At 38.4% G+C, this 12,239-nt stretch overlaps 1 protein-coding gene across 2 annotated transcripts in view; it reads right to left on the bottom strand.

Annotated features, from left to right (window-relative positions):
* GSG1L (GSG1 like) overlaps positions 1–12,239 on the bottom strand; it is a 121,702-nt gene that overhangs the window by 65,075 nt on the left and 44,388 nt on the right. For both annotated transcript variants that reach the window (XM_072120790.1, XM_072120789.1), the window contains exon 2: positions 7,657–7,704. In XM_072120790.1, coding sequence (XP_071976891.1) covers positions 7,657–7,704 — 48 coding nt within the window. The remainder of the gene's footprint in view (positions 1–7,656; positions 7,705–12,239) is intronic.

Here is a 12,239-nt window from a genome sequence, read left to right as displayed (position 1 = left end):
CATTGAAGCTCCATCTACCTCAAGTTGAAATAAAAACTAATGATTAACTCTTTACATACCTAGAGCATATCTCTCTTAATGATCCAGATCTCTGAGGTGATTAGACTGTCCAGAACTGAAGAGTACCAGGAACAGTGTAGCTGAGAGAACAAAGCTATTCCCATACCCGCATCTATAGGATGTCATAAAATTATTTAATGGGAAACTTTATTTGAGGAAGATATGGACATTTTTTTAAACCTACTATTTGATTTGATGCATTATGAAGCAAATATATCTTGATAATGCTGTAGCTACACTTATGCAGGATCATATCTTGGTAAATCTCTATGCTGAGTAGTTTTGCTGATAAAACAATAATAAAATTATGATAATGATAATTATGATCACTTCTGTGGCTGGCTCAGGGTGCAGTCACACGTTACAGTTAAAACTGCATCGCAATTAGTTTTGAGGTGGTTTTAGGTGCAGTTTTGTCAATTTCAGAGGGGAAAGACATGAACTGAATAGGTGAATTTGATTTTGAAGGAGAAACCTGTTCCACAAATTTCATTCACCTGGTGATTTCATGTCTTCCACTTGTTAAAATAAGTAATTACACCTAAAACCAACCCAAAACTAATTGCGATGCAGTTTTAACTGCAACGTGTGACCGCACCCTCAGCTCTTCTTGTAGCACATTAGTTATTCACAGCTTCACAGGATGATGTAATCCCTGGGTTTTGCTTGAAGGCAGAATAATCAATCGCTGCACAATCCCCCAGCAGCTGTGTATGAGTGATCCAGCTCAGGTTGATTAGTCCTGTCTTCATTAAGCTCCATGTAATGACAAGCTCCGTATGTAATGGGTTTATGTAGGCAGCCAGCCTGACCCAGCTTTCCCAAGGTCCTGAATGTTATAATTGTTTTTTTCAGCAAAACCACTCAACTCAGGGATTAACCAAGATATGATCCTGCATCAGTGTAGCTACAGCATTCTCAAGGTAGGTTTGCTTTTTATAATGCATCAAATCAAATGGTAGATTTCCTTTAAATTACATTTTGATAATTGACTACAGCAAAATGATATACAAAGTATCTATTCTGGAGATTTAACCAGTGGAAGGCATTAGCAGTATACATTTACAACGGCACCATTGAAGTTAGCAGCTTACAAACCCTATGTAGGCTAATCCTACGGTCATACTTCTAAATCTCTGCCTGTGGTGTAATGTTCACTGTCGCAGGAGGTGTGACTGCAAACAGGCCCACAAGGGCAGGGGGGCCCGGGGCTGTCAGTTTAAAATAACAGCATCTGCCTCGTCATATGCAGAGGTTAGATGCTGGTATTTTTTAAACAGTAAAAGCTGTGGGACCAACTAATGCAGCAAACATACTAGCTGCCAGACACTCTCTGTCTGACACTACTCCCATCTAGCACCTGGTCCATGTGTCACGTCTGTTTTATAAATGTTTACATCTCTGTAATATCTCTGATCTGCCACACAGTTATGTACAATACCCATTCCATTGCTGGCAGGGCAAGATATTATAGCGGCACTGGTACTTGACATCTTCCTCCAGTCCAAGAAGCTGAGAGCATTAAATATAAGGGGGCAAATATGTGGGACTTACTAAGAAAGGGGAAATTAAACATAAAGATTGTGAGCCTTCACAGACAGCATTTTCACTCCGCTTGATCCAGATCTTTGTGGTTTGTGCTTTTAGGTGGAATAAAATGTATGAAGGGATTGTACACTTTTATTGGTTGAAAGTAGAAACGGAAGTAAAGTAATTATAATGTTACCCTTGCAAAATAAAAATGCAGATCTTTATTATTTTATTGTCTAGGAGGCACAAGGAGGGCATTATTATTATATAGGGGACACGAATTGGCTTCATGGTGAAGTGCTAAATATTGGGATTTGCACTATTGCACAATAGTGAGTTTGTGTATGTTGAAAAAGGGAAAGCAGATGAGGGTTAAACTATGACAATACCAAGTATGTCCAACACCACAGAGTTAAGTCATAGCTGGAAGATGTTGTCAGGAAGGTTTGACTGGAAAGAAGAATAACTCCATCAAGAAGTCAACTCGAGGGAAATTTCGGTGTTGAGCTTCCATCTACCACTGTATGGTCACTGTACTGTAATAAATTGGTACTTTAGTAACATTATGGTGTTAGAATTTGTCACCATACCATAATGTGCCAGCCCCCTAAGAAGATCCAGGAGAAGTTGTTTTGGGTATAATATTAGAGGGAAAAAAAACTTAGAATAGGTTATATAGGGGGCGCTAGATGAATGAAGACCATGCAGCAGTTTTCATTAATCCGGAGCACTCTGCGCACTCCACAGGCAAACTGCATATAGTGCAGTTTACACTAATTTGGATAAATGTGGGCCATAGACTTTCTGAGGCATCTGTGGAAATCACTGAACCACGACAATCTGAAAAACAATGCCAAGAACCCTCACTGGTTTTAATCTGGCATCTGTTGCTAATTTCCTTAAGTATCTGACAAACCCTATGTAACTAGCAGCCTGACTTTCCAGTTTGCACTGTCTTTCCAAAACTGGTGTGCTGTTCCAAGTGACTGAAACCCACCCGCAGCAGATTGTCCAGATGAAGGCCAAAGCGGTGACCCCATCAGCCATCGCAAGAGAAGTTGGTTGTTCCAAGTCTGTGATTTACAGAATATTGCATCTTTACAACATCAATCAAGTCCCCCAAGAAGGCTGGTCACCCTCATAAGACAAATGCAAGAGTGGACAGGATAATGCAAAGAATCTCAATGCTCACATTAGCAGAAAGTATCAAAATGTTAGATCTACCTTTGCTGAGAAGAATGTTTTGTAGACAGAGGAGGCCCACAGTTCATTTTAGTGATGAAAGCAAGTTTAATTTATCTGGGTGTAATTTAAAACATTGGGGCACAATTACTTACCCAAGGTGCGTTGTCTGACTAGGATTCGGAGCTGGTGCGATTCACTAAGATTCACTGCATGTGTCGCTTCCCCACTCAGGTCCGCCAATGTTCACCATCTTCTTCCCAGTGCATGTAAGTGCATGGCTTGCGACACAATTTGAATTTTAAATTCTGCGGCCTGTCCGAATTAGTCAGGTTGTGCGACGGCCACGCCCCCCGATTTGTATCGCATGAAAGCTGGCGCCGATGCGCCCAAATCTGATTGCGTGCTCCAAAAACCCCAGTTAGTCAGCCAGCAATTCTCAAGCTGGACAATGGCTGTCACACACCAAAATGGGTAAAACAGGTAAAATCCTTAAAACAGAAAACATTAAAACAATGAAATAGCCAACCCAAAGTCCTGATCTAAACTCAAAAGCAATCCCACCAGTCAGAATCCCACCAGAGCCGTGTGAGACATTAGTGATGTCCTGTGGCCGTAGATGTGCTGAGGTCAATCACAGCAAAGGCCTGTGCACACCTACTGACTGGTGACTGCTGTAACCTTCAGAAAATGTAACTATAACCCTTCTCTGTGCTACAGTCATTGCTGTTCTCTAATTACGACCATCATGATTTTTGCAAAATAAAAGTTTTATTTTTATTTACTTTGGTAATTTTGTAAAACATTTTTCTAGTGGCATGGGGTGCCCCTTACAAAAAATCCATCAAATGTTGATCGATGCAGATTACATTTGTTCTGAAAAAATCAAGTGTTCATACATTGTTCTCTAATTCTGTGTATTCAGTGTATTTAGAGACAAGGCAGAAAATTTCAGTTTATTTGAGCACTTATTCATTTCCTGACAGTCCTCAGGGTAGTGCCTGGATGTTACCTCATGCTAATTTACTTTTAATAAATCCATAATAGTTCTGCCTTTAGGTCCAAGTTTTATGATGATCATTACTTTAAGCTCTTGTATTTTGAAGAGACTTTCTACAAGAATGGTAGGAAGCTGTAGGGTTTTTTCTCCCAATTAATATACATTCTCACATTTTTGAGTTTAACTTATTATAAAGCCAGTAGCAACACAATGTTGAAGCTGAATCATTACAAAGACGAGTACTCAAATCATGCAAAACATGTATTAAATGCAGACTACAAAAAGTGGAGCAGGAGACTGATTAAAGTAGATGCACATGCTTCTTCCGCTTTGTTGGTAGTTGTCAGTTATAGATAATGATATTTATTCAGGGAGTATCCTGTAGTAATTCTAAATAGATATATATGCAGAGGTTGTACGCATATAGCTCATCAGGAAAAAATTCCCCTTTCGGCGCCCAACTGATGAACACCAATCAACTCAAAAATGCTACACTATATTTGCGCTTTCCGCTTTTTTTTTCTCTCAAGTCTAAATAGATATATAACAATAGAATGTATATCTCATTGTGGCCACAGGTCAAGGTCTTGGACACACACAATGACATTGATGCAACGGATGTGGCCTAGATTACCTTTCCCTTGACTGGGCATGGTGATCTTTTGTAGCCAATGTGATTTTGTCATTTGCTATACTTTAGGTCTGTATATGACCACAATCCGTGAAGAGAACCTTTCACCACCTGACAAATGTGGAGATTCACACACCATTATGTACGGGCTGCTATACAGATTCAAGGGCACTTTGAAGTTTCTAATTCCCCATGATTGCAGAGAGGAGGAGCTGGAGAAGAATAAGGGGAAAGTTTAAATCTTTTCTCATACTGTCCAATCAATGTGAAAACATTCAGCTAATATTCAGTTTACATTGTGTTTACACCATGTTTACAAAAACACCATCTTACATTGTGACACAAACTGGATGCAAATGCAATGGAAATGCAAACAAAATGAAACGTGAAAGTAGTGGAAACACAAAAACAGCACAAATGCAATGTGAATGCAAATGTGATGCAAGTGCAATGTAAATGCAAATGCAATGTAAAGGTTATATTAATGTAAACATAAATGCAATGCAAACACTTTGTGAAAGCCCTGTTAACTCAAAGATCATGAAAACGTTATGTAAATGCAAACATTATGTAAATGCAAATGTTGAATTTGAGTTTACACTGCATTTGGATTCACATCACGTTTACAATATTTGTAATTACATTGAATTTGTAGTAACATGGCATTTGCTTTCACATGTTTACATTCACAGTGAGTGTGCATTCTGTTTACATTGCAATTCCAGAACATTGTGTTTATGTAAACGTGGTGTAAACACAATGTCAACAGAAAATTAGCAGTATGTGTGTGAGCAAAGCCTCTAGATGAGCATAGAGAAATCACAGCTCACTCCTGTTTATTGTAGATAATAGAAAGTGATAAAAACTCTCCATGGGTGGGGTGCAGGGCCCACAAACTATATATCCAGAAAGGCAGGCAACTCTCCAGTTTTCAGTCTCAAAGGTGAGGTTTATTCAAGTGTGGCAACTTTTCAGTGCTAACACAGCTTTGTCAAGGCCTGCTGCCTGCCTTTCTGGATATACTGTTTATAGTAGCTGCTCTGGCATTGCCTGCTGTTCATTGGACAGTATGAGAGAAGATTAGTATGCATTGCTATGACAGCCTCGGGTCACACAAAGACACGAGGCTGTCTCCTTTTAATACATTTATTACAATGAGCGATTTGCAATTTGATGTGGAAAATCCTGATATGCTAGGGTCAATCAGACAACCTAGGATTAAAGTATCCAGAGGGGTCTGAAAAATAGTAAAAAAAATGTAAATATCATAAACCTGTTAGCTATCGCCTTGTCCCAAAAGGTCTGCTCTATCAAATTATAATAACTGTTATGGAAAAGAGTGGCCAAAGTTTTTGGCCACTTTGCAAAATTCAATAAAAAGGTATAAAAAGGCTGTACAGTCCTGAGAATGGTATAATTGAAAACATTATCGAAGTTGCAAAAAACGACACCACACACAGCTCCGTACACTGAAGAATGCAAAAGTTATTAGCGCCAAAAGATGTCAAAATTGACATTTTTTTTCTTGTATTGGTTTTAATTTTTGTAAATCTGTGAAAACATTATAAAACCTATATAAATTTGGAATTCCTGTGTTCACACTGCTCCACAGAATGAAGTAGACATGTCACTTGGGGTGCACAGTGAAAGGGGTAAAATCCAAGCCCCCAAGAAATTGATGCAAATGCATTTTTTCACCAATTTCACTGCATTTGGAATTTTTTCCCCACTTCCCAGTACATTGTATGGAATATTAAATGCCATCACTATGAAGTGCAATTTGTTATGCAGAAAACAAGCCCGTACACAGCTCTGTACATGGAAAAATAAAAACGTTACAGATTTTTGAAGGTGGTGAGTAAAAAATGAAAACGCAAATAACAAAAAGTGCCTGGTTGTTGAGTGGTTATAAAACAATAAAACAAAGCCCACCAACCCTAATAATCCTATCATACCAGAATAAACTTTATCTGTTAGATCTTAAATTGGCCAATTCTTCTTTATACAGATTAAGGCAGTTGGAAGAAAAGACCTGCAAATCTATCACTAAAAATATTCTGTTGCTGAATGATTTAACCAATGACATTTATTGCCGAAAATATACTTGATTTTAGCTAAAATATCTAAATTTGCCCCCATAGTTCTTCCAGTCTTTTTATAACTTTATTCAATCTGCCCACATCGTGTTTGGCCATTCCATATCCAAAGCAAACACAACCAAAAAAGATGGTACTTTGCTTACATGCAAATACTGTAATTGGGACCCCAAACACCTTGTGCCATTTATATATGGTATCTTCTCTGGTAGTGCAGCTTCTGAGACCCCAGGACCTCAGAGCCTTGTGATGAGTACTACCACTGCCCTCCTACAGCTATGCTCCAGAGAGAAATTACAGCACCGAGGGCCACAGAATGTACAGAGATTAGTCCCTGCTCATGTCAATTAGAAAAACATTAAAACTTAATTATTTATGGAATGATTGAAAGAAATGATAAAGCTGCTGATATAATGTAGAACACATTTCTGATAGCAATTCATTGTTATGGAAGGCACAAAGGGATATGAACTATTTCATTACATATCTTTTGCAGAAGATTAAAGGACTTGACAATTATACCTGTGTCTACATCTTACACTCGTGTTTTATATACTAAAAAGAATTTCATGAAAGTACAATTAATTGTCACTTATAATGCTGAACCGTCAAATAAAATATCATGAAATTCTGGTCAGACGTACAGGATGGCAGAGATGCAGAGTGGTCATCCTTTGTCTAGTTTACCTCCTCTCCAAATTGCTGCTGCAAATAAGACTTACTGTAGGAATATAAGTATATCCCATCTACTTTACTGTATAGGGTTACAGATAGTTCAGAATCAGGTACAGTGTATAAGTTTTAAAAGAAAAGATTACACATGCTGATCATTGAGAGTCCCACGGCCTCCCGATCACATGAATTTGGGGACAGCCAGGACAACTATGTAGATGTATAGTGTCAGGACAACCATACAGATTGCTGCTCCATTCATCAATGGGACTTCCAAAGAGAAGCTGGTTATAGTACTCTATTTTTGGCTATACAATGAAGTGACAGAACACATATTTGATTTGTTCCTCCATTAATATAGGGGACCCTCTCCAATCCCCAATAGAAAATGATTGCATGCCACACTACATATCAAGCCAAAAATGTACATGCTATTCACTTACAGTAAATTAAAATAGTAAAAATATGTAGAATTCATTATTTACCCTTTTCAGATGCTGGTGCAAGGTCAATAAAGCTTCTGCATTTTTCACCTAAAAATAGAAAATAATCAGTCACTATAAGTTTTACATAACCTTATAGCAGGAATAGGATATTAAAGTACAAGTACACCATTATAGTCTTGGCACTACAGAGGCTGGCCTATCTTTACACTCCTAAGATGTAAGCACAATGTACTACATTTACTAAACATCCCTGACAGTGCATTTTCAATAATTCCGAATACAGTCATCCAATACAGTCCTGAAACTATGTTTCATATTAAAGTGCAAGTGCAATATATTATAGGCTGAACTGCCATCACATTGCCCTAGGCAACAAAAAATAAACTATCTTAAAGGGTATTTTTAACATTGTTGTTCATTGGTGTTTTCTGATACAGTTTTGAGTGTTCCATTTGTAGGTTTAGATACATTGGTCTACATTTATCAAAACTAGTGCAGTCTGTACTATGTGTAGTTTTCCTGTGTTGTCTGCAGATTGCGCCAGATTCATCCAAATTGGCTCACGGTCTTCACGAATCTGACGCACCCTGCGCTACTCTGGAAGTGGGCACCATTTTTTTTTTGGTGCACTTTGTTCATGCTGCAGAATTGTGGCGCAGACAGTACTCTGATGCCCGTCAGTAATAAATGTGGCGCAAACTAGGACTAAGCAATAACGCGCCTCTTAAGATGCACATTTGTTGGACACAGTGCAGCCGCCTCACAAAACTGGTTCAGACACTTTATAAATACACGGAAAGCAGTTTGCACGTTATTTCTAGAGCAAAGTCAGACAGAAAACTAGTGCAAACACTTTAATAAATGTGGCCCAGTGCATTTTCCCCTTACACACTAATAAAATAATGAGTTTCATTAGGATCTGTAATTCACACAATGGGGCATATTTACTTACCCATCCCGTTGACGCCGCCGATCCGGAACGTCCAACGATGATTCGGAGCTGCCGCAATTCACTAAGATCGTGCATCCAATTTCCTGCATGTGTCGCTTCCCCGCTGAGGTCCGCCGGAGTTCACCTTCTTCTTCCTGGTGCATGTAAGTGCTGATCTTGCAATTTTGAAAGTTAAATTCCGCGGTTTGTCCGAATCAGTCGGGTTGTCCGACATCCACGCCCCCGATTTGTGTTGCATGCCGATGCGCCACAATCCGATCGCGTGTGCCAAAAAAAAAAAGAGAAGGCTCTGACGACAAGGAGTTACAGTCTACAGGGAAACGGGAGGCAGATGTCAAGATGAGCACTGCTTACAGTATGTGGTTGTGCAATGGAGTCTGGGTTATTGTACATTGTAAGATATTCCTTATGGATGAGCCTGATGTGCGGAGCTAGCACTTTCCACAGAACGAGAGGTTACACCTGAGAAATCTTGGAAACAATGGCACTTCTTCAGCATTTCAGGACACTACTAAGAGACAAAACTCTTATTTTAGTGATTCAAAGGCAAATCTACTGTGGGCTTTGAACTTTATTAACCATTCACGATCCAGTGTAGCTGATAGAAGCATGAATATGTATATTCAAAGGATTAAAAAGATATAGTAATTATAAATGTTTTTTTAAAAAATATAAAATGAATATACTTTATGTAAATATAGAAAAAGGGCTTCAGGGCTGGGGTCTTTGGCTCTTACACGCCCCCAAAGCACTTGTGACCAACTCTTTGCTCCCTCTGCTCTTCCCCCCTCCTACTATCTGCCCAAATCTTACAGCAACAGTGAGTATCACTCTGATTACACACCCTTCAACCCCCCACCGAAGCAATTATGATTCATTTAAATAAAGTTTAAGTACATTTTTTAAGTAAAACATCTCCCAGAGGATGGCAAAACTAGTTGTTTATAACTGTATTACACCAGGCACACAAATGGGAGGGAACATCCCCAGCTTTAATGTCACTAAAATGAGGTCTCAACCTAACTGGAGGCAAATGAAGAACACAAACTCAAGGTAGAATACAGAGGGAAATGTGAAATGCCAAATTGTTAGTGAAGAATTACTTATAGCAATCTACCAGATTCCAGTGCTCAGGTTTCAAAAGACAATTGAAAGCAACAACCTGACTTGTTCTGTTAAGACCCAAATTTTTTACCGCTATAGAATCTGTGGAATAGAGGAACCCAAGTCCCCCCAACCTTCACTGCATTTACTTCTATGGAACATCTAGATTGGCTTATACGACGGCCTATGTCGTTGTAGACTTGTAGTTTGTCATTCTATGGAATACAGGGGACTGTTGAATCACCTGTGGACATATAAATGATGTTAATGACACAACCCCTTTGGGGTATGAATTACCATAGGGTTTGAACTTTATTAACCGTTCAGCAGTGTTTTCTCTATTAAAAAAATAAGCCTATATAGTCTAAGACTCTGTTTAATGGTGCATGCACATGAATGTGTACCAACATGGCTACGTCCAGGTAGGCAAACATCGGGTGCACTGGAGAGGCGTGCTGCTCGACCCTCCCCTCTCCACAAAGAATAGTGGAGCACGGTCATGCTTTTATGCGGCCACGGCACGGTGCCAAGCCCAGGCGCCATTGACAATTATAGGGGACATATATGCAGCTGTAAATTTGCAGCCGTATATACATCCCCTATACGTTTGTGTGCATGAAACCTATGTCTAGTATTTTCATGGTTCTTCTCTATTACAGGAAGTGTTTCTTTTGTTACATAATAGACATGATATATATTTACAGTAAATTATTATAACTTTTAGGGTGACAGTCCTCCATGTGATTAAAATGTACCTGCAGCATCCCCTCTATCCTCAATGTATATAACAGGAAGTGGGGAGGGAGCTGGATTAGTGGGGAGGAGACCAACAGAGGCACACACAGGCTTTAGCTGCCCCTTCTTTCTGGACTCACCTTATGCTACTGGCAGGGAGACAAGTAATGTGAATTAAAGTTATATCAAGTACTGAAATTATTCAGAATGCTAAAAACTGCATTTTTAAAATCAGCTTAGCATAGGCTATTGGAACCTGTCACCAGCCAAAAATTCCTGATGACAGGTTCGCTTCAAGTAAGTGCATATGCTAATGTCACATTGGAGTATAAGAGTATGTTTACAGGGGAGAGATTTGTTGTAAATGAAACTTTTTGTCCACTCACCATTGTTTGTCCATTATTTTTCTGGCAAGCACATTGATTTCTACAAGCGTTATTAAGATGAATGAGACTGCATTAGATATTGTTCCTGTATGCTGGGTTGTTCATTGCTTTACCATTTATTGAATATAATTTCTACTAATCAGATCACATGTACTGTGGACCGGCATCATTCTATCCATTTATTGTGCTATGTGTATTTCCTATATGTATAACTATATCAATATTTATGAATTGCATTTGTTTTGTCATTTTGCATTGAATAAAATATTTATAGTTGACCATTTGTGAGTCTGGACAATAATGATATTTTTCCCCTAGGCTGTTTTCAGAAAAGGTGATATTGTAATAGTAAGCAGGCTCGCGGGCAGCAAAATTATAATGTGATTTGTGATGAATGACACAGAGTATTTTTTTTTTTAGCAAGATTTTAAGAGAATAAACAGTGGAAAGAAACTAGTGTGCTAAACTTTTTACTAAAATTATTTGGGTTGTGAATGGCTACCATCAGCTCAGAGTGTGCCTAGTGCTCTTACTTAGGTTAGTCCTTTAGTGATTATGGTTCCGTCTTGATCAATGAATATTTCAGTCCTCTAGACTTTGAAAATGGTTATTCAATTTGTAGAATATTCTTGTATTCTTTTTACAGAAAATATAATAGGGAACTGTCATTCTAGCAGAATATTTCTGTCCTTACAATTGTCAAATATTTTTTTTTGACATATTTGAAAAAATGGTGCAAAAAGGTATGAAGATTTGGTCAAAATACCATACAGTATGATGTCATGCACAAGTGAAACATTTGTCATTAACGCATAAAGGCACATGGCACTAACATAAATACTGGTAATAAATTACAAAGCTTTCAAACAGGTAATATTCTGTACTTGAATATAGATACAGGCAGTCCCCAGGCTACATACAAGATAGGGTCTGTATGTTTGTTCTTAAGTTGAATTTGTATGTAAGTCGGAACTGTATATTTTATCATTGTAATCCCAGCCAGAACTTTTTTGGTCTCTGTGACAATTGGATTATAAAAATGTTGGGTTGTCATAAGAATCAATATTAACACTAAAGCTTCATTACAGACACCTGTGATAACTGTTATAGCTGTTTATTGTAGCCTAGGACTGAAGTACAATAAATTACCAATATCCAGAGGTCCGTTTGTAACTAGGGGTCGTATGTAAGTCGAGTGTTCTTAAGTAGGGGATTGCCTGTATATAAATAAAACAAATAAATAAAATGTCTATTTTTACCCTCATACACCAGGGCTATCCGTACGTGTTTGGAGTGAACAAGAGAGAATAAACACTGTGTGATGTGACAATAGATGGTTAAAAGTATTTGGACACATACACATGACTCATTCTTAATCCATAATATTCAGTTGGATTCCCCTTCAGAGTAAAAACTGAGGCCACTCAAGTTTTTCCACATGTAAC

The sequence above is a fragment of the Engystomops pustulosus genome, chromosome 8, assembly GCF_040894005.1.
Source record: "Engystomops pustulosus chromosome 8, aEngPut4.maternal, whole genome shotgun sequence".
NCBI lineage: Eukaryota > Metazoa > Chordata > Amphibia > Anura > Leptodactylidae > Engystomops > Engystomops pustulosus.
This window is presented reverse-complemented; position numbering and strand designations above follow the sequence as displayed.